Source organism: Onychomys torridus, chromosome 18 (genome assembly GCF_903995425.1).
Source record: "Onychomys torridus chromosome 18, mOncTor1.1, whole genome shotgun sequence".
Classification (NCBI taxonomy): Eukaryota; Metazoa; Chordata; class Mammalia; order Rodentia; family Cricetidae; genus Onychomys; species Onychomys torridus.
This window is the reverse complement of record NC_050460.1, coordinates 29,474,938-29,497,731: the sequence shown is the minus strand read 5'-3', so window position 1 is coordinate 29,497,731 and position 22,794 is coordinate 29,474,938. Positions and strand designations below refer to the sequence as shown.

Genomic DNA, 22,794 nt, shown 5'->3' with positions numbered 1-22,794 from the left:
AGACCCCCATCTAGTCAATGTGTAGAGGTTAATGGACTTGAATGTTCAGCCCTAAACAGGACATCTATGCCACATCTCTCCACCCAAAAGGGGAGATTCTTTGCAGAAGAGGGGCTAGAAAGATCTGAAGAGCCAGAGGTGATAGAGGAATTCAAGGAAAGTGTTTTTTGGACATGCCAGGGAAGCTGCACATAAAAATGCACAGTGATTGTGGGCATGCACCAGACCTGCTTAAGCTCAAGGCAGGAAAAAAAAATCCCAATATGGAGGGCAGATGGAAACACAATCCTTCAGCTGATTGACATCTGACAGTAGATGGGAGAGGGAAAAGTAAGTTTTCTTTAATGATATGACACCTTGCAGACTGACCACATTCCCAGGAATGGTGAAAATTGCCTGTCATAAAAGCGTTTGGGAGGCAGAGGCAGGATGGTGCAAGCTCAGTGCTGGTACAGGAGACCCTGCCACAAACAAACACCTTCAGACCCCTATCTGCAGCCCTCCAGTAATGGCCTCTTTGCTCCTGGCTGCGCCCGTCCTGTCCTGTGTTCCAGACTCGGGTCCTGAGGCCTTCCAAGCACACAGCTGTTGGACTTCTTTTGGATTTGTGTCCTGAACAGCTGGTGATCTCTATGAACAGAACAGTTGTTCACAGGCACGTTCTTATCAAGTGAAAGATGCAGAGAATCCAGAGTTGGAGTTGTTTCCATTTGTCTGTCTAGAGTACAAATCAATGAACCGTCTTGTGCCTACCAGGAAAGGCTATCCAGACGGGAGAGCATTCTGTGTTCACAGAGGGGCTGCAGTTGAGACTACACTGAAGCCACTACATACTTTCTGTGACTGTTGTTTACATGTCTGCAATTCAGCAAGGCCTCGTCCTCCCAGTGAACAGTGGTGGAGCAACTTCCTCATTCCAGGCAGTATCCCCAAATTTGATATAAAATCCCTCACAGGCACACTGTTCCAAGTGGTGTGCAGATAAACAAGCACTCAGGCAAAACGAATATTCTTAAAATTCCCAGGAGTTAAGGATATTGATCTTCAAATGACGAACCAGGGAAAACAAAACAAAGCAGAAAAAGTGTGCAAGAAATAACTTGAAAAATTTAATCACTTTGTGGTCACATAGTTTACTTAAAATGTTGGTGAAAAGATTAGTTTAACAAATACTGCTGTATCTTGTCATTTTTGTGTATATCTATATAGTGTGTGTGTGTGTGTGTGTGTGTGTGTGTGTGTGTGTGCGCGCATGCGCGCGTGCTCACTACTGCTCTCTGCCCTTCTTTTCTAGACAGGGCCTCTCACTGAATCTGTTCACCAAATGGCTAGACTATCTGGCAAGCAAGCTCTAGGGATTGTGTTGGGTAGTTTTATGTCTCAACTGAGAAAATGTCTCCATAAGATCTGACTATAGGCAAACTTGTAGGGCATGTTCTTAATTAGTGATTGATATGGGAGGGTCCAGCCCATTGTGAGTACTGCTATTCCTGGACTGGTGGACCTGGGTTCTATAAGAAAAGCAAGCTGAACAAGTAATGGGGAGCAAGCCAGTAAGCAGCAACCTTCCATGGCCTCTACATCAGTTCCTACCTCCAGGTTTGAGTCTCTGTCCTGACTTTATGATGAACAGTAATGTGGAAGTGGAAGCCAATTAAACCCTTCCTTCCCCAACTTGCTTTGGTCACAGTGTTTCATAGTAGCAGTAGAAACCCTAAGACAGGGACCCACCTGTCTCTCCCTGCTCCCAGGTATGTGCCACTATACTTGTCTGTTGTGGGGATGCTAGAGATGTGAACTCAGCTCCTCAAGCTTGTGCAGCCACCTCTCCAGCTCCTCATCTCTGGTTTACTAGTGATGAACGTATTTATAGATTTTTATTCTATGTGGATATGTCTTTCTTAAAGTTATATGGGCTTTCTGATGGAATAAGCTAGAATTCATGCTTATGATTATAAAATGAATATTTATGTTTAATCAAACTGAATCATCATTTGCCAGAATGATGCCACAGTGAGGTAGGAAGACAACTTGGAAGATAATTTCCACAATTTTCAGGTAAATTAAAACTCTCTGCTAACTAATGAATACTGAACAGATGCCAAGGTCATTTCAAAGATAAAATCCTGAGCTGCTAATTACTAACCATATTTTTTCCCACACTCTTTCCACTGTCTGAGTGTTGCAGGAGGGCGGTATGTTCAGTTGGTTAACAAATGTCTTTACCTTTTTTTACTTTGAGATGTACTGTGACAGCTGCAGAAGGATGAAAGTTGTATAGTTCTCTCCAGGGAATCATTTATTATGCTCATAGCTGCCCATAGCTTGATGAGTATTTATTTATCATTCATTTATTTAGGCAGGATGTCACTAATGCCCAGGCTGGCCTTGAACTTGCCACTGTCTTCTTGCTTCAGCCTTCAGTGCTAGGATTGCAGGCATGTACAATCACTGCCAGCTTAGTGAGATTGTAAGTAGCATTTTGAAAAAAAATATATACTTAGTATTTACTTAGTATTAAATTTAGTATTAATATTTAATATTTAATATTAACTGCTATATTGGTTTCAAATGAAAGAATTTGACTTTTGCTCTGTTAAAAGTAGAGTTTCTCTGTTCCTAAAAAGTAGTGGTAAAGTGCTGTTACTTTCTGTTTAATAATCCCAGACACCAAAAATTCGGAATCATCTCTTGACTCTATGTTGATCTTGTTATGCTCTTTATAATTAAAACAAATGAACAAATAAGCAAAAATAACCCTAGAAGTTCCTGACTTAGGAAAGAGTCAAGATTCTTTACAACAACCACATTTATTTAAAATATTTTATTGTCAAGTTGGTTAAATAGGTAAACAAGGTGATGACTGGGTGAGTAAGTGTGGTTGCTGCCTAGGTACGAAGATCTGAGTCTGAATCCCTAGCACGCACATAAACAGCTGTGCATGATCCTATCTTAGCGGTACGCTGGGTACAGAGACAGGAGGACCAATGAGTTTTGTTGGCTGCCAGCCTAGCTCTTGGTCCAGTGAGAGACCCTGTCTCAAAGGAATACAACTCTTGGTCCGGTGAGAGACCCTGTCTCAAAGGAATACAGCAGAGAGCCATACAGTAGGACATGTAACATCTTCTTCTGGCTTCTGCATGTGCAGAAGTGCACATATTGTCATACAAAATCACACAACACACACACACACACACACACACACACAGCAGTTGAGCATTCTTGGTCACTCCTGACCCTATCTCAATCAGTGTTCAAACTTGACAACTTTTAATAAAGATAGGTACTAAATGACAACTTTTGCACCCATGTCTGAGATTTTCCAAGAAGACCTATGGAGAGTCATAAAGTATTTATTCTTTTACGCTGTGTAGGAAACCAATACTGAAATTTGTATGATGTGCTACTCTTGATGGATGGCCTGGGAAGAGATGCTTAGCTTTTCCTGGGATGAAGCTGGATGGGTAAAGTGATCAATATTTCAGAAACTCTATAATCTAGTGTGCTTCCTGGACACATGGAGGTGTCCTGGCTGTCCATGAGATATGATGTCACTTGCCAGAGTCCTGGTGCTGTGGTGGGTGTCATCAAATAAAGGAATGGGGTCATCAACCATCATGTCACTCACTTGCAAAATACTGGCTGGGTCTCAGCTTGGCCTTTTTAACCTTGAATCTAGCATCTGTACCACTCAGTGGTTTACCACAGTGAGTTCCCATCACTTCCCTAGAGATTGTGATGGCACACAGTTGTTCAGCCTCACTCCATCCTCCTGAAATCCTGCCCTTTACATCGTGTTAGTGTGTCCTGACCATGTACGTGCTTGCGTATTCATGACATAGCGTGGTTTAACTTTCTTCAGAACTTTCCATTTGAAATTCATCATTGCATTCGTTGTTTTTCTGTTGCTGTGATAAAATACTCTGACCAAAGCAAGGTAGGGAAGAAAGGGTTCATTCCGGCATACGGTTCCAAAGAGGGTTGGTTCATCATGACCACAGCCAGGGAAAGCATGGCAGAATGAGTGGGAAGCTGGCTGATACACACACAGGAATCAGAGAGAAGGAACAAGGAGCAGGGCAAAGCTATGCAACCTCAAAGCTCATCCGCCAGTGACGTACTTCCTCCAGTAAGGTTTCACATCCTACAGGTTCCAAAGCCTTCCCAAGAAGGTTTGGAGATCAAGTGTTCAAACCCATGAACCAATGAGGGACTTTTCTCTCTCAGACGGCTACAATGACTAACAAGTTCGTTATAGCCACTGACATCCTTCAGGCATCATTCATAAAACAGATTCCTTGCTGTTGTCTCATTCTGATGCTTCAGCTGCCAGCTTGAACACTGATTCTTCCACAAGAAGATGGGCTCAGAGCTACGTGCAAAGGATCCTGCCAGGTGTTTTCAGGTGCAGGCTTCTAACTAAGCTAGGAACTGGAGAATTCTAGCAGAAAATTGATGGCTGCAAGCAGGATGGCGCTGAGTAAGAATTAAAGAAGACCAAATGATGGGGTTGAAGAGACAGCTCAGTGCATAAGAGCATTTGCTGTGTAAGCATGAGGACCTGAGTTCAGTTCGCTAGCACTCACATTAAAAACAAAAACCAAAAAAAAAAAAAAACAAAAAAAAACAGGCATGGTGCCATGTGGGAGTAGTATCAAGAGGATTGTGGGGCTGGCTTGACTCTCCTAGCTCCAGATTCAGTGAGAGACTCTGTCTCAAAGAAGTAAGGAAGAAAGCAATAGTCCTCTGGCCTGGGCATGTGTGCCTGCACACACATGCTCACATATGCACTCCACCCCTATGCATGCACACAAAGAAAACCAATGAGCTGAGAAAGGATGACCCTGGTTTTTATTTAGAACACTCTTGACATTTCAACACAGTATTTCTGAATACACAAAGAGCTCATTTTAAAAATGAATTATCTTTAACTTACAAACAGCCATTCAGACCTTGCTTCTGTAAACGGAGACCAGCATTTGTCTACGTGATATATTTTCTCTCTTCTTTACCACGCCAACCCAGAATTTGAGAATTCTTGACTATTCCGAGTTTAATGAAAACATAATTATAGGTTCAGTAAGAAATCTGTCTTCCCTCGTGAGTCCTCACATCTCCCCAAGGACCTGTATATAGTGAAAGGAAGCTGGGGAAGGATGGATGTTTTCTTCAGTGCTGTGCACAGCTCGCCAGCCCTCTTGTAAGCAACCTTAAACCCGTCAGATCACACACACACACACACACACACACACACACACACACACACACACACAAATTGTCATGAAAGTAGAAGGCTAAATAGAAAGACGGGGATAATGGTAGGAGAGAGTGAACAAAAGAGAACAGGTAATGGGATGAATAGGACTGAAGACATTGTCCATGTGTATAAAAATATCATAATGAAATCCATTGTGATGTATGACTGATACACACTAATAAGATGTTTAAAACAGTCATGTTCTCCTTGTTAAGAAGACATCTATGGAAGACACTGAATACACAACCCAAGCTGAAACAGCGAATTTGAGAATGATGCTCCATTAAGTAAAAGCACCCGGGTGGGTGTAAGCCACTCTAGCAGCCGTTATGGAGGGCACCTACCAAGCCTTCCTGGAAATGATCTCCTCCCAGGTTCCCAGCCTCACAGACTAGAAAGGGAAAGCCACTCTTTCTAGCAGGCTGGGAAAGCTTAGTGTATTTTGGAAACATCAAGAAATGAAGAATTCTGGCCTTGAGATGGCTCGGCTGATAAGGCCGTCTACTACCAAACCCAAACACCTGAGTTTGACCCCTAGGGTCCACCTGGTGGAAGGAGAGAAAGACCCCTGGGAGTTGTTCTCTGACCTCTACACGTGTGCCATGGAAAGTGCATGCAGGGGCACACACACAAAATAAATAAATAGATGTACTCTTTTTAATGAAGTGTAAATACTCAGAACATTGATCTCAAAAGCAAGAACAAATGGAATTTACAAAGATGTATAGGTGCTGCAGTTGGTGTCTGGAGGCAAGTTCTTGGTTTGGCTTCCTACCTGTAGACAGGAAGATTCCATATTGTCAAGATTTCAGTTTTTCCTAAACTACTTCACAGACTAACTGGAACTACCCATGGGAAGATTAAAAAGGGTACAGAATAGCTAAAATAATATTGAACAAGAACAAACTGAAGGACCACACTCTCATAGGGCTTTTGAAAACAGTACTGCATTAGTTATTTTTCAGTTGCTGTGACAAAATGCTACGAACAAAGACAACTTAAGGAATAGTTTATTCTAACCTGTGGTTCTGGAAGGATCAACACCCACAATGGCTGGGAAGGCATGGCAGCAGAAAGCTGAGAGATCACATTTCAACCGTCCTCAGGAATCAGAGAGACTAAGCAGGGAGACAAGGCTATACAACACTTTCAAAGCCCACCCCAGTGACATACTTCCTTCTGCAAGGCTTCATATCCTGAACATTCCTCGACCAATCCAAACACCACCACCTGCTGACCAAGTGTTCCCATACATGAGCCTATGGAGGACACTTTTCATTCAAAACACAATAGGTACAAAAGGAATCAGTGTAGAAACAATGATCTCTCCTTTCTGCTGTGGTCTCTATGTAGCCCAGGCTGCCCTTCAATTCTCAATCCTACAGTCACTACCTCCAGTGTGCTACAATACAGATGTGTGCCGCCACACCCAGCTGAGAACAAGAAGTGGTTCTACCATCTCCAGTGTCTATGTATGGTGTGCCCTGAGCAGGTATTACCACCACCATAGATGTGTCAGCAAGCATGGGCCTGGTTAACATCCACCTGCACCAGGCATGCAGCCAGAGTTTGCAGAAGATTATGGAAGAAGTGTGAGTTCCCGCTACAGAAGAAATCACACAACACAAGCCGGGTAAAAGCCCACAAAGTGAGTTGGTCAATCTGCTCAGCCCCGACGGAGAATGATGTTCATCAGATGACACATTCAGAACAGGAATGAAAACACCACAGCCAAGTGACAGTGAGGTGACAGCTAAGAGCCCTGGAAGCTACCAGGCCAGGGGTGGGGATAGGGGTGAAGAGAGGAGGGAGGCAAAAAGGGGTAGTGGAAATTCCACCCTGGAATCCGCATTCCTTTCTCAGATGTTTCTCATGGGGTCTCCACAGGACTGGGGATGTTTCAGTGGGAAATGTCCACATTCGACACTTAAAGTTTTGGAAATAAGAAGGTCCTAAAATTCCTACATGTTTTCATCAGTAATGCCATCAGCACTCACTAGTCAGGTGCAAATCCAGGCTCCAGTATTATTCTTATGAGTTTTTTCCTGGGAACTTCCAAAACCACTTAGCAATAATATAATTGTGCGTGGTGGGTGTTTTTGAGACAGAGCCTTATGTAACCCAGGTTGGCCTCCAACTTACCACACTTGGGGTACTATGGATCAAATCCAGGCCTTCATGCATGTTAGGTAAACACTCTACCCACTGAGCTACATCCCAGTCCCTGTAATTAATCTGAGGATCTGCTAAGAATTCATTCCTGGCAACTGTCTTTCTTAAGAGATAAGTTCAATGACCAGGCACAGGCTTCATCACAGAGCCACACGACCAAACAGAAAACAGCAGGCAACAAATACCAGCTCCATGGGAGTGTCCAGCTCAAATGAACACCTCTAATCTCAGTCATGGGGCTTCACAGAGTTTAGTGGAAAAGGCTTATGGAGGCTTGAAAGTGAAATGTCCCTCGAAGGCTCATATTTTGGACACTCAGTGGCTTTTAGAACTATTCTAGATTGTATGGAGCCTTTTGGGAGGTGGAAAGGGCCAGAGGCAGAAGTTCACTGAGGGTGGGGGCTATGAAGCTTATATCTGGCCGCCATTTGCAGCCTGCTGGCTTGCTTCCTGGCCAGCTGTGATGTGAGGAGGCTTTGCATACACTTCACGGCCATGTCCTCCTACCAGGGCATCCATCAGCCATCACGAACCCAAATAAACCTTTAGGTTGCATCTATCCACTCTGTTGTCACAGAGACACAGGAAGTAACATCAGGCATTTTATTTCAATCTTAAAATCATTTATAATTCATTCCTTATTCTCTCTACCCTTGATTCTATAGAAAGCCAGTGACCAAATGAACGCCATACTGAAGGAACCAGGTCAGGTCAACGTTAACTGTAGTAGGGGGCAAAGTGAGTTCATCTGCTTCATTTGAGAGAGCACCAACAACCAGGTCTTGCTCAAGCTAAACTGTGATGTTGCCCCGCCCCCAATTAAAAAAAAAAACAAAGGGGAGGAGTCATGAAACTCTTCCCGAGGAACTGCAATTGATTGATGGAGAAAGCAAGACATTTTTTTTCAGTACTGTAGTCACTAGTCAGGGGCCCATAACCCTGTACCCATGATCCTGTGATCCTGTGAGCAATCCTAATCAAAGTCATTGGTTACACACACAGAGACACACACACACACACACACTGGTTAAATTGCCCCCCCCCCCAATTTTTTTGCCTGTCTCTTCCATCCTGATATTGATTTTCTCCTCCTCACTTGAGACCTAAACACAGACTGTGATTTTAAATTCTGTTTTGTTGTAACTGTTGAATTCATAACCTCGGAGAATGTGTGAGCTGCCAAAAAAAACCACAATTCCAATGTGCCTACTAAGCCTGCTCCACACGCAATGGAGACCCATCACATCACATCCATCTGGGCTCGAAACAGTTCAGACGGCAAGTCACTGCCGTTCACTGACCCTGTGTAGGGCTTGAAACATGCCCATTCCTCTTTCCTCCTCCCATCAAGTGCTGCTCCCTAGCAATCTTCCTCCAACCAGATCTCTTCATCTGAAATGAACATCTAGAGAGTATTACTGAAGGGCATGTTTTCTCAGTTCTTCCCAAGGATGGCACATAGGTAGTCACACTGTAGGCGGGAAGAGAATTAATTCACTGAGTTCTGCAGCTGCCTCTGTGATTGGAGGAAGTTCTGCCTAGGAATCTAGATGAGCAACAGTGATGTTGTCAACGTTTCACACAAATCTACCGCATACATAGAAGGGCCTTCTAATTTTAGCTCCCATTCCAAGTCAGGTGAGGCTGGATCACCACAGCAAGGAACAGGAGTGGGGGATGGAAGTGGGACAGGAAGGATGTGAAAATGACTAGAAACTCCTTCCCCTGTACCTCTGGATGCTGCCTACGGATGCTGTCTTGTCTACATACCTAGCAATACCTTTCCGGATACCCCAGTGGTCCTGCGTCATGTAGGGGATAAAGCATTTGCTTCTGGGTCTCAAAAACCCTGAAGCATAATGTGGCTTTCTATTCTGCTGTCACGAGTTGCTGGACAACTCAGATCACCCCCCCCCCAAGAAGCAGCCCTGTGCCATGGTTTACCTTGTACCCCACTCCTGACCTTTAGGTAGATGTCACCACTGTCTCTGAGACTCATCACCCTGCCCTAGTGTTCCAGACTGGACTTGGGGGTCCTCAGATATCAGGATGCCTAATAAACCCTGCCATCTCTGCCACCCCATTACTGGTATACATATGCCTGAGACAGAAAGAAAAGAGAGGGGGCTCAGGGGAGCCCGAGTCACTGGGTCATCAGAAAAGAGAGTCTGGGCTGGTTCTGCAGTTCTAGAAGCCAGAGGAACCATTACCTTCCAACTTCAAAAGACAAGATATGCTTTGGGGTAAAGACAGCAGAAAGGGCTGTTTGCCAAATTGTTTAACATCTGTCTTAGGTTATTATCTACCTTGGTACTCTTAAACTAGGTTCTCTTTAAGCTCAAGAGGACAGAGAGTTTCTGGGGAAGTCATCAAGGCATAGGAGGCCATCACAGTAGAAAATGTGAAACCTGTAGCTGAACACACCAACAGTTGGGATATCAGACTTTTCTGAACGTCATGTGTCTGTTTTGGGAGAGCACAGATGGGAGTCGTGGAGTACTAAAAACAAAGATCTGTACATTTTTCCTCCCCTTTCCCAAGTCTACTAGCTACAGAACGAGGATCATGTCCCTCTCTCACGGTCTTACCACTCTGCTCCGGCAATTTTTATTCCACTTCTCAGCACCGCTCTTGCCATGTCCTGGAGGTGGGGGGGGGGGGGGGGTGGGAAAGGTGGCCCTGCTGGCTGCACTGTCCCTTTGCTCCCGTCTGGCTTCGATGCACACTTCAGTCTCATCCCTACACCTGGGTGGGGCAGCAGTGTTCTCAGGCTCAATGCTACCGGACAAGGAATAACGGGCACACCACCTCCCTGATTTCCCAAACAGCCTCGGTCTTCCTTCACAACACTCACTGTTGAATGTACAAACGCTGAGAAATAAAAAGAAACCGACCCAACGATTAACCAAAGACAGATGACCACCATCCATGAAGTCGCTCTGGACTTTCTCACTCCTTACTGAGGTCCAAACTCTTCCTTCCCGTTAGTACTCAGAATTCTGCCCTTCGGGTACATGGGGAGCACTAGGGGCACACAGGACAGGGAGACGCCAGAGAATCCCAACAAGAACAACTTCACTCTTGTTCCAGAACGCCCAGGATGCACCTGGCTGGGCAACTCCATCTGAGATTGGGACCCACACACTCCCCAGCTGGTGGCTGCCCACACGGACAGGGGCCAAGAGGCTGCAGTCAGTCAGACACTTGCCATTCAAGCTGGGGTCTCCACAACCAACTTCCAGTCGCACCTTAAGCACCCCTGTCCTGTCTAGCCCCCTGCTAGAAGCTGCTCAGAGAAGGGACAGGTGGTCGGGCAGCCATAAGCAAAAGGCTGCAGAAGGGCAAAGCCGTGGGGAGGTGGGGGTCAGGAGATGGGAGGGGAAGCCCAGAAGGGCGAGGGGAGACTGCGGCGAGGCCGGAGGGTGCGGGAGAGCAGGCGGCGCCCTTACCCGCCGAGGCCGAGCGCAGGCTCTCCAGGCTCCGGGAGCGCGACGGGGCGCCGCGCATGCCCGCAGCGCGGCCGCCGCACACCACGCCGCTGCTGTCCGAGTCGGACCCGGGGGAGAGCCCCGTGCTGCTGCTGTTGCTGCTGCTGCTGGTGCCCAGGTCGCCACTGGTAGGACCGCTCGACTCGCTAGGGCAACGCGGCGCCCCAGGGCAGGCGGGCCCCAGCTCCAGCCACAGGCCGGCGGGGTCCGGGGCAGCATCCCCGCCGCACGGCCGTGGCTTCGGGCCACCCGACATCGCGGGGCTCCGCCGAGCAGGCTCCAGGGCCGGCCGCGGTGCGGGCGCAGGACCCCGTGTGGGGGCTGCCGGGCGGCCACCCCGAAGGGCGCAGAGCGCGTGGGCCCCGCAGCGGGTCGCCGGCCGGCCGGGCGGCGCGCTCTCGCCCGCGCGCACGCAGACCTGGGGCGCGGACGCGGGCCCCGGGCCGCCCTGGGTCCTCACCGCGGCCGCCAGCACCGGCGCGCGGGCGTCGGGGAGGAGGCGGCGCCCTGCTGCGGTGCGGGCGAGGGCGAGGGCGAGGGCGGCTTGCTCCGCAAAAGCTAGCACGCTGTCTGCGAGGTGCAGTCAAGGGGCCCCCCGCAGCCCTAGATGGCACCTGGGGCCCCACAGCTGCGCACACTGGCCTGGGGACGCGCTCGCTGGGCGCGCCCTCGTGCACAGGTGAGAGGTGACCCCGGCCCCACTCCGGACAGCAGGGATGACATGAACGGGCCCTTTAAAATAGTGTCACAATTCGTGCCAAACAGTTTGACATCGCGGGAGCACGGTTGCATTTTCTCAGACACTCTGGGGCCTTGTGTGCGTTCTTGGAGTATGCCTGGAGGATGAGAAGCCTTCACAGCGCTAACTAATTACGAAATCAGAGGCAAGATGGTGGGAACCACCTTGGTCTCACCTGGAGGCTGAGAAGTGTGAGGGCAAGTCCTGAGAGAGGTTGATTGATCATAGCTATTGACTCTCTCTTCCCTTTATCTCCTCCCTGTCCTCTCTCAGCAACAGCATTCTATGTTCTTGGGAACTAGATCCACTCCAAAGTTCTACAGGCATTTCAGATGAGGACACGGCATAAGCAGGCTATTGTCCTTGTATTGGAGGCCTTATTTCTTGCGGCCACCTCCATCCCTAATTGGCATGTACTCTCTGCTCCACACCACCAGGAACCTTGTATGTTCACAGATCCCAATCCCTATGCCCTGGACACTCAGGGGTGACAGCCTTTGGAGGTTCTACGTTAGTTACCAGCTCTGAACAATACTGGTGTTCGATTTCACTTGATGGACATTGGAGAGTGTCTTATCCATGTCTCTGGTCTACTTGACTAGTTTGGGGGATGTGGGGAGAGCTTGTGCACTCCCTGGTCCTTTATACCCAGCTCTCATTCTTCAGACCCTGCCTCCATTCTTTCTTGACCTTGGGAAGAACAGCTTCCTTAGTTCAGTCTGTCTGCGCAGAGGGTCACTATCTATCTGTGTTCTCCTAGGGTGTCCTCTGAAGAAATCGACAAGAAGGGTCCTCTGCTGTCCTGTCAGCATGAGTCACCCTCCCTCCATGTTGCCATCTGTGCACAAGGCTTTTGGTTCTACCTCTAAAGTGGAGGTTACTTGTTTCTTCATGACTCTACTGTGTGTGGAATTCAGCTTCATACTAACCCACAGAGCTGCCAGAGGGAGCCTCAGAATATAAACCACATCAGGTCATTCGCCTGCACCAGTTTCTTCCAAGGCTTCTTTATATACCCCAAATGACCCCCAAGACCTACATGCTATGGCTGTACTGATTTCTGAAGCACCCCCATCCCACCCCTACCCCATCACCCCTGTCCCTTACTCTCTCTGCTCTAGCCACAGTGGCTACCTTGCTTGTTCTCTTTGCCTCTGGGCTTTTGCACATACTGGAGCTGAGTTGATCTTCTCTCTGCTGTCTATGGTATTGGTTCCTCAACTTTCACATCCTGGTGCATCTCCTTCCTCAGCTAGATGACAATAAACTTGCTTCTACTGGATAGCCATCTCCTGTTTATCCCTTTTCTGACATGGGGATATGATACTTTGCCCAGTAGTATTCCCAGAGCATGCACAGCCCATGTTCCATGAGCAGCCGTGGAGGGATGGATGGGCCTGGAGCTGGGTAAAAGGCCAGCTAGGCAGGAGAAGTAGGGGTGGGGGTGTCTTTGTCTTTCCTGGCCAAGACTTTGAGGAGGCTGTAGAATATTCTTTGAGTATATGGTGCCAGGGTTGCATGTCAGGTGGCAGCAGCTTGAGCAGTCTAGCTTATATAAGTTAGCAAACACCGCATTCCCTACAGGGAGTCCAGTTCCATTTCAGATCTCCCCGAGACTTTAGTGGATTTCAGTCAGGTGGCCGATCTCAACTGTACTGTGGGGAAGGATAGAGGTTCCTGGAGGTGAAAGGTCCAGCATGGGAACGAATCTGGTTTTTTTGTTTTGTTTTGTTTTTCCACCACAGCGATGATGACCATTTGTATGCAGGACTTCATATTCCAGGGAGTAAGGGAATTAGGATGCTGCTGCCCCACTGTGGGGAGATTCCACAAGCCCACTGTTACAGTTTGGATAATGCCCCATCTGGTGGTACTGTCTGGCAGGGAATGGGACCCTTGGGAGGCAGAGCCTTGCCAGAAGGATGTAGGTTGCTGTGGGTTCCTTAGAAAGTCTAGGAAGTCCCCAGTCCTTTCCTCCTTCATGTCCACTGATGCTATCCTACACATGCTTGTGCCTCCATGATGCTCTGCCTCCCACAGGGAATCCTAGCAGCCAAGGTTTGAAATCTCTGAAACTGTAAGTAAAAATAAACCCCACCCCCTTCGGTTGCCATGTCCGGTCATTACTGCAAGTCTGATGAGCCCCTTGACATCTGTCAGGCTTGTAGGCTTCATTCCTGATAATATTAAGGAAAGTCCCTTGCCATCACATAGTAGGTCTACACATTTTTCAATGAAGCATGTGTTCATGCGTGTGAATACATTCATGTGTATGTTTATCTGTCTGAATTAGCAGTTACATCTTCATGCATCAGAAAGCTCAGCACAGAAGGGCCGGTATGACTTGATGAGGTGAAAGGTGGAAACAGACAAGGTCAGAACCTGTCTGAGCCTGTAGGTCCGTTTCTGTCCAATCTCTCTCACAACTAACCCAGTGTGTCCGTTTCCGCTGGTCAGAAAGAAGCAATCTGGATTTCAGTTTGGGTTGTCTCTTCCTGGCCTTGACCTTGGGCAGATCACTTCACTTTCTGGACAGTGAACAGATCTGTTTTCTTTTCTTTTTCTTTTTTTTTTTTCCAGATCTGTTTTCTAACTAGTTCTGTGGGATAGCTGTGGGACTAACTGGGATGATCTGTGATAGTTTATGATGGTTGTCAGCTTGGCAGGGTTAAAATCGTCATGGAAACTAGACTCTGGACATGCCCATGAGGGTTTTGTAGATTAGGTTAATAGAGGTGGGAAGACCCTGTCTAAATGTTGGTGACACCATCCCATGAGCTAGAGTCCCGGACTGAATAAAAAGGAGAATACAGCTTGAACACCAGCCACCGTGGCTCTCAGTTTCCTGACTGTGAATGTAATATGACCAGCTGCCTCACACCTGCCACCATGCCTTCCCGCCATGATGGACTGTACCCTTGAACCGTGATCTAAACAAGCTCTTCCTTAAACTGTTCATCACCAGACATTGTCACAGAAATAGATCTTAAATGTGCAACACCTGAAACATTGTCTGGCATTTCATAAACATATATTAGGCATGTTCTAAGGAATCTCCACAATATTACCCAGTAAGTACTATTATCACCCACATGTTACAATTAAACTTACATGAAATGGGGAATAAGCAAAGGTCATGTTCCCAGGGAGCAGCGGAATTGGCCCAAGGCTTCCCACCCTTACTTGGACCATTGTAGCTATTGTTTCCCTTCTTTTCCCCTTGGAGGACCCCCAGACCCTGGAGTATCATCGCCGCCACCACAGGCAAGTGTTACTGTGAGCCTACTGTGTGCAGCACGAAGCACAGCTGGTGGAGCTATGACAAAAATTGTAAGATGTGGATTTAGACAAGATGTGACAAGCGTTGACATCCAATTTATTTCATCTGAGAACCTCAGGTTGTAAAAATGGGAGACTGGAGCCAAGTTCAGGGCAGCAAGCAAGAGTAACTTCCATGACTTGAGTATAAAAGTTGTTATACACACGTATATAGCCTCTGGAGTGGTGGTCGGGAAATAGAAATAAAGAAAACGAATTCAAGACTATCAGTTGACAATTCAGTAAGGAAGGTGCAGTCTGTGGTACCTGAACCCAAACTGCTCCTTCCTTGCTGTTTGTAACTCAGTGAGACTTGGCATTTGATGGTGGGCCTGCCTCAGCCCACAGTAAAGGTTCCTCTAGATGTCAGCATTTCCCAGGCTCCTGCAGCTGCCCATGGCTGAGTCCAGAGAGAGTGAGTAAGCAGTGGGATTTCTTCTTTGGCCCATAGAGAATATGTAGCAGGGCTAGTTAGTTTCATACCAGGAAAGGCAAACTCTGAGGATGTTAGCTACTGCTGCTCTGCTAACCCCTGGCTGTGAGTTTATCACTTAGAGAAGCTTGCTGCTGTTTCTGCTCCTGCATCCAGAGCCCTGGCTCCAAGACTTTGCTGCCTCAGGGGTAAAGCTGGCTACATAACAGCGCCATGCACCTTCCCAAAGGAACTGATTGTATTTGTAACAGAGCAGGGAGAAGTTGAAGTCTAATGGTGCCTTCAAGAACAGTAGAGGTTTTGTGGAGGGGACTGGGGAGTTCAAGGATGCAATAAGATGGACTAAACTAACCCCGCTAGAGGGAACTGGATTAAGCCAGCTAGAATGGTCCGCCTGGAGTCAGACACCAAATCCTGACCGAGAACACATTGTTTCCAACAAACTAGAGTTTGATTGGATGATTTCAATAGTATTTGTCTTCCAGGAACGATACTGGAAATAATAGAACTGCCACTTAGCAGAGTTTAGTAATTTGGTAGAGTCTGAGAAGAGGTCGGAGACAGCCCCAGCCAAGTCACTGTCATCAGGTAACTGTGGGCACTTGAGAGCTGAACCTCCTGAGCCTATCAGAGGCTTCGTGCTGTGGGGAGGGAAAGAAAGGTCCCTAAGCAATCACCTAGTTATTAAGCAAGGAAATGACAATATCAAGTCTAGTCAGAGAACAGTTCTCAGCGTTGATACAACACACTGCTTAAAATGTCCCATTTCCAACCAAAAAAGGAAACATGCAAAGGAACAGGAAAGTACGACTCTAGTGAGGAAAAGCACCCAGACTACTGATACTTCATGTGAGAGTGGCCACATATCATTTGTCAGGAAAACAAAAACCAAAACAACCAATAACAACAACAACAGCAGCAAAAACCATGCAGCCATTGTAAATCTGTCCACAGAACCAAAGGAAACCATAATCAACAGGAGACGATGTCATGTCACACTGATGCTCAAACAGAAATAGTGCTAACAGAACCAAAGGGAAGCTCTGGAGTTAAGCACAAAAGCAGCAATAAATTCACAAGGAGGCTCAACAGGAAGTCTGACCCACAAGAAAGTTCCACTGGCTGTTGAGAAGAATGTGCACACTGCAGATGTTGGAGGGAATATGCTGTGGGTATCTTTTAAGTCATTTGACCTGTGGTGCAGATTAATTCTGAAGGTTCTTAGCTGACCTTTTTTGGTCTGGATGGCCCCCTGAGTGATGATAGGTGGGTAATAATTACCTAAGGGGATTGTATCTGGATCTGTTTTGTTCATTTGTGTGCAATAGCATTTATTTCATGAAATTGGCTGCACCAATGTTGTGCTGTATGAGAGAGAGAGAGAGAGAGAGAGAGAGAGAGAGAGAGAGAGAGAGAGAGAGAGAATACTTAAAATTATTATATCAGGATGGAGAGATGGCTCAGCAGGTAAGAGTACTGGCTGCTCTTTCAGAGGACCCAGGTTCAATTCCCAGCACCCACATGGCAGCTCATAGCTGTCTGTTACTTCAGTTCCAGGGGATCTGATGCCTTCACACCAATGCACATAAAATAAAGTTAAATAAATTATTAAAAATTTAAAGAAATTGTTCTGTCATTGTGATAGATTGACCCCTTTTGACATATGTAATTGTGACCTGTGTTTCTTCTGGCTACTTTTAGTTTGCTGCCTGCATGTCAGATATAAGTACAGATACTCCTACTCATTTTTTTGTATTGCTACTGGCCAAGAATCCAGTGGTGGAGAAGGATGAGCAAATGGTAGAGTTTCACTTACTAAGGCCAAGGAGGTGTTGGTTAAAAAAAAAAAAGTGCTTACTGTGGAAGCTAGGGGACCTGAGTTCAATCCCCAGCACATATAAAAAGCTGGATGGCATGGCATGTGTTTAAAGTCTCAAAATAAGGGGGGCAGTGATAGGTAGATCCCTGGGGCTTACTGGCCAGCCAGCCTTACTTAAGTGGTGAGTTCTAGTTCCCAGTGAGATCCAGTCTCCAGATACAAGGCAGACAGAAGACAAGAAATGATAGTCAAGGTTGACCTCCACATATACTTGCTTTTGTACCCACATTGATGTGTATAAGTATGTACGTGTACACACACACACACACACATGCACGCACGCACACACACATAACAGAAAGATTTTGGAGAGACAACTGTGATTAGGAGTATTATTTCTCTTCGGAAAATCCATTTTGTTGTTTTTGTTTTTTTTGTTGTTGTTTTTTTTTTTTTTTTCCCGAGACAGGGTTTCTCTGTGTGGCTTTGTGCCTGTCCTGGAACTCACTCTGTAGCTCAGGCTGGCCTCGAACTCACAGAGATCTGCCTGGCTCTGCCTCCCGAGTGCTGGGATTAAAGGCATGCGCCACCACCGCCCAGCTTGGATAATCCATTTTCAAAACTGGCCCTGACACTTGAACTCATCACCTTCTTATAAACTGAAAGCTTCATAATTGGCAGGTATTTCAGAGCATTGTTTGGATTCATTGGCAGACAAATTTGTGCAGAATAAAAATAATTAATGCTGTTGTGACATGGGTCCCTACCTTGAGCACACAACAAAATAATTGTCGAGGCTGGAGAGACAGCTCAACGGTTAAGAGCACTGGATGCTTGTAGTTGGAGACCTTCTCTCCAGCCCCTGCCAAGCCCTGTTAGACAGCCCACTTATAAAATAAATACACAGATATTTATATTATTTAAACTGCTTGGCCATTAGCTCAGGCCTACCGTTGTCTAATTCTTACTCTTATATTTAGCCCATTTCTATCAATCTATATTTTGCCACGTGGCTCGTGGCTTACCAGTACCTTACATCTTGCTTCTCGTGGTGGCTTGCAATCTCTCTGCCTCCCCTTCCTGTTCCCAGAATTCTCTTCTCTGCTTCTCCCACCATACTTCCTGCCTGGCTACTGGCCAATAAGCATTTTATTTACACAGAGTGATATCCACAGCAGATGCTCTTCCAAAGAATCTGTATTTGATTCCCAGCACCCACAGAGCAGCTCACAACTGTCTCTAGTCTCAGGATCCAATACCCTCTTCTGGCCTCCAGGAGCACCAGGCACACACATGGTGCAGACATACACTCAGGCAACACAGCCATACACATCATAACCAATTAACTAAAAAATGATTGTCATAATCGAGATGATAACAATGGTGATGCTTCGTAGCCAGGGCTGGAGCTGGCTCCACTTTCTGTTGGGCGAGCACTTACAGACATGCTTCATCTCTCTCTCTCAGTTGTCACAAAGGAGTGATATTTCCAGTCACCTTGTCTCACAGTTAGTGTGGGAGACTCTTGGGTCTCAGGATTTAGCTTAGCTAAGCTTTCTTTTCCTTCCCTCAGCTATTGCTGCTCCAATTCTTGCTTTTCTGCCTTCCAAACCACTCACCACTTAACTCCTTTTCATCTTTTCCTCCTCAGTGCTGGTGGGAGTACTTCTGTTTCATCTCCTTTCACTTTTTCTCCTGGTCTTACCTATGTTCTCTGCCCTCACAGGACTTGTAATTCATGGTCTAGTCTCTAACTTTCACACATACTTTCCAGTGCCCCCCTGAAGCTTAAGGACTGTCTCTTGTTCATGGTTTTCCAGCTAATTTTCAAATTCGTTGCTCTTTTGATGGACAGGTTTATTTTTCATTGGCTTAAGGCTTACCAAGTAGGCTAGGTCAGTGAGCCCCACTGTCTCTGCCTCTCCGATGTGAGGATTACAAGTGTGTACAATCACATCACATCCGGCTTTTCACTTGGGTTCTGGGGCTCAAACTCAGGTCTGCACTTAAGTACTTTATTCAACTGATCCATCTCCATAGCCCCCCCTTCCACAGTTTCTAAGTAATTCCACAACTTAACAGACGGATCATAAGAGAAAAGAGGCTTTTCCTTAGCAGGCAGGTAACAGATACTTTTTTGTTGTGAGTTAACAATCACAGCCTCCACTTCACAACGCAGTCTCAGCAGACCCATTTGCTGACAGAAAGCCCAAAGCTTGCCAGGGACCAGTGCCCAGGATGCACACATTAGGTTGTGAGCTCATGGCCTAGGCCTGCTCTACAGCTGCCTCCTCAGCCAGCTGTGGGCTCCTTTTAAGGTGGACCACCCCTCATTCTCAATGGCCTTGACTAATGGCCTGGGTACCCCACCACCACCGTCCCAGCTGGTAAAAGGGATTGTGCTGTTTTTTGAGTGTTTTTGTTCTGTTTGTTTTGCTTTTTAACCCTGCTTAGAGCTTTGCCCTGATTGATCCGTCTTACAGACCTGCCTTCCTGGAAGCCAGCCAAATGTTTTTGATTGCATATAAATAACTTGCACCTGCTTAGGACTACGGACTTTAGAGTCTGTCCATCTGTCAAGAGCCTGGGAGCATCTCTTATCCCCCAGCCCCTGCATCCAGATATGGTTAAGGAAGACGGCACTTGTGCTGGAAGAGGTTGGGCTTGGCTCACTTGGGGCCCTCTGCCCTTTTGCATGATTCAGCCCTTTTGTGGATGAATATATAATGTGATACTGTTCACTGTAGTTTTGGGAAAGGAACCAAGAGGCTGCTGATGTAAAACCCAAGGAAGGGAGACCCTGCTGGCTAGATTTGAGACAGAAAACTGCATGTCTTCTCTATAAACCTTTACTGCAGACTACTCACCAACTACATGGCATGGGATCCCCCCTTCCTCTGAGACCCGTAAGAAGGGATCCTTGCTCTGCCACATAGGTCTCTCCTCATAGCCCCCACCATAGTGTTTTTTTCCTGATGTTAAGTACTCTTCTAGTACATATCTTACCCCAAAGAACAATTCAGTGTTCCTCTTGAAGCTAAACCTGAGACCTTTCAGAGCCAGGCCTGGGGACTCAATCATAGCATCTGCACAATGCTGACCATGCTCCTTCTTTGGGTACCAGGTAGTCCTTGATAGTTGAAGGGATGAGACAACCGGCCATCCCTCTCAACCTTAGGGCTGCTTCTCCTGACAAGTAGACACAGCTCTCACAACACTTGCCCGTGTCCTTGACAGCACACCCAGGGATATGACAAAAGAAAAGCATAAAGCTCACCAGTATCAGGCATGGGCTCTGGCCAGCCTGTGCAGTCCAGTCCCACTGGGGCACTCTGGGAGAGCAGGTGGCTTCTTCTAGGGAGGTGCAGAGACTCTGGAGAGGTGACGATAGTCTTCCTCCAGCACTGGGGTAGGAGGCAAGAGGCAGAAGGCAAATGAAGAAACAGACCACAGGCTCTTATGCCAATTCCTAACTTCTTTAGCTGCCTAGACTCTTCCAATGAGCAGAGTCCACAGCCAAAATGCACAGTACTCTAGGAGGTACGATTTATACCAAATCTGTGGGGGAGGTGTCTCCTAGAGTCTGAAGTGTGTGAGAACAGATCTGCAATGTTTGGTGGGACAATTGCCTTCAGCTACGTGGAGGCATGTCTGTAGAGGAGGCTTCAGATACCATCCTACAAGCTGGCCAGACAGACAGCCTTATATTTCTTCCCAAACAAAACTGTTGATTTTACTAAAAGCATATTCTTTGTGGGGCACGGGGTGGGGGGTGTTTAATAAAGTGCAATTCATAGGGTTTGGCGAGATGGCTCAGTGGGTGTCACCACAGGCACTTGTAGACTTGGTCTGACATAGCAAACACCCAGTCAAGGCCAGCAAAAACATGTAGTCTGAACTTAACTGGGTCAGTTTCCAGAACAAGATCAGAGTCCTCTAGCATAATGCTTGTGATATCGACTGCCAACTTGACAGGTCTAGAACCATCTTGGAGACAAATCTCTGGGCATATCTGTAAAGGATTTCTAGATTGGGTTCATTGAGATGGGAAGAACCCCCCTAAATGCAGCCATCTTATAGGTTTGGGGCTCCATTCTGAGTAAAAAGGAGGAAACAAGCTGGGCATTGATTTCTCTCTGCTTCTTCACTGTGGGCATAATATGACCTTAATCTCCCGTTGCCATGCCTCCCCTCCATAATGGATTTCTTTCAAACTCTAAGTGGAAACAAATCCTTCCCCCTTAAGTTGCTTTTATCAGGCATTTGGTCACAGCAGTCCTAGGGGACAGTGAAAAACCTGATGCCAAAAACTGTCAAGAAATAACAGCTAACACCGTGAAAGCCACTGTGACAGTTTCCCGGAAAGCTGGGAATAGATCTACCTCAAGATCCAGACATAGACTCTTGAGTGTACACCCAAAGGACTCTACATCCTACTGCAGAGACACTTGTCATTGTTGCTCTATTCAGAACAGTGAGAAGTAAGAAACAGCCTAGATGTCTGTCAGTGGATGCATAGATAATGAAAATATAGTACATTTACACAATGGAATATTACTCAGCTCTTCAAAAAAAACATGAAGTTCTCTGATAAATGGATGTAAGTAGAAAAAAGAATCATCCTGAGTGAGGTAACCCATACCCCATAAGATAAATATGTTTGGGCTTTTTGTTTATTAATTAATTAATTATTATTATTATTTAGGTTTTTTTTTGAGACAGGGTTTCTCTGTGTAGCTTTGCGCTTTTCTTGGAACTCTCTCTGTAGCCCAGGCTGGCCTCGAACTCACAGAGATCCGCCTGGCTCTGGCTCCCAAGTGCTGGGATTAAAGGTGTGCATCACCACCGCCCAGCAGGCTTTTTATTTTTTTAACTTCACTGGCTCTTTGTATATTATGGTTTCCAATTTTGAGTTTTTGGGTGTGTGTGTGTGTGTGTGTGTGTGTGTGTGTGTGTGTGTGTGTATGTTTCTTATGCTTTCTTAGTTTTTGTTTGTTAGTTTGTTCCTTTTATCCTTGTTTATCTGTCTTTTATATTTACATGTTCTCTTAGGAGAGAGAGAAAAAGAAGGCATGGAGTTGGGGAGGAGCTGGGAGGAGATGAGGGAGGGGAAAGCGTGATCAGAATATATTGTAAAATAACTCCATTTTTGACCGGGCGGTGATGGCGCATGCCTTGAATCCCAGCACTTGGGAAGCAGAGCCAGGCGGATCTCTGTGAGTTCGAGGCCAGCCTGGGCTACCAAGTGAGTTCCAGGAAAGGCACAAAGCTGCAAAGCTACACAGGGAAACTCTGTCTCAAAAAAACCAAAAAAAAAAACCCTTCATTTTCAATAAAAGAAGAATGTATGGTAAACGTGCACACACACACACACACACACACACACACACACACACACACACACGCACGCACACACACATACAAGAAATAATAACTAAAACCTTCCCAGATGATATAAAAGACACTGACATATAAACACAAGGCTCAGAAAAGTTCAACTAAGAAATACCAGTCTGTCAGTTCCAAGGGGCACTGTAAACAAGCAAACAGCTTTGGAGACTTATTGGT

The 22,794-nt window shown here is 46.4% G+C and overlaps 1 protein-coding gene across 4 annotated transcripts in view; it reads right to left on the bottom strand.

The window, feature by feature from the left end:
- The window catches only part of Arhgef4 (Rho guanine nucleotide exchange factor 4), a 144,578-nt gene that overhangs the window by 54,393 nt on the left and 67,391 nt on the right, over positions 1-22,794 (bottom strand). For 3 of the 4 annotated variants that reach the window (XM_036167240.1, XM_036167241.1, XM_036167239.1), the window contains one exon: positions 20,504-20,630. In XM_036167240.1, the coding sequence (XP_036023133.1) occupies positions 20,504-20,630 (127 nt within the window). Of the gene's footprint in view, positions 1-10,878; positions 11,322-20,503; positions 20,631-22,794 lie in introns of those variants that run through there. The other variant, XM_036167242.1, reaches the window with a different exon arrangement.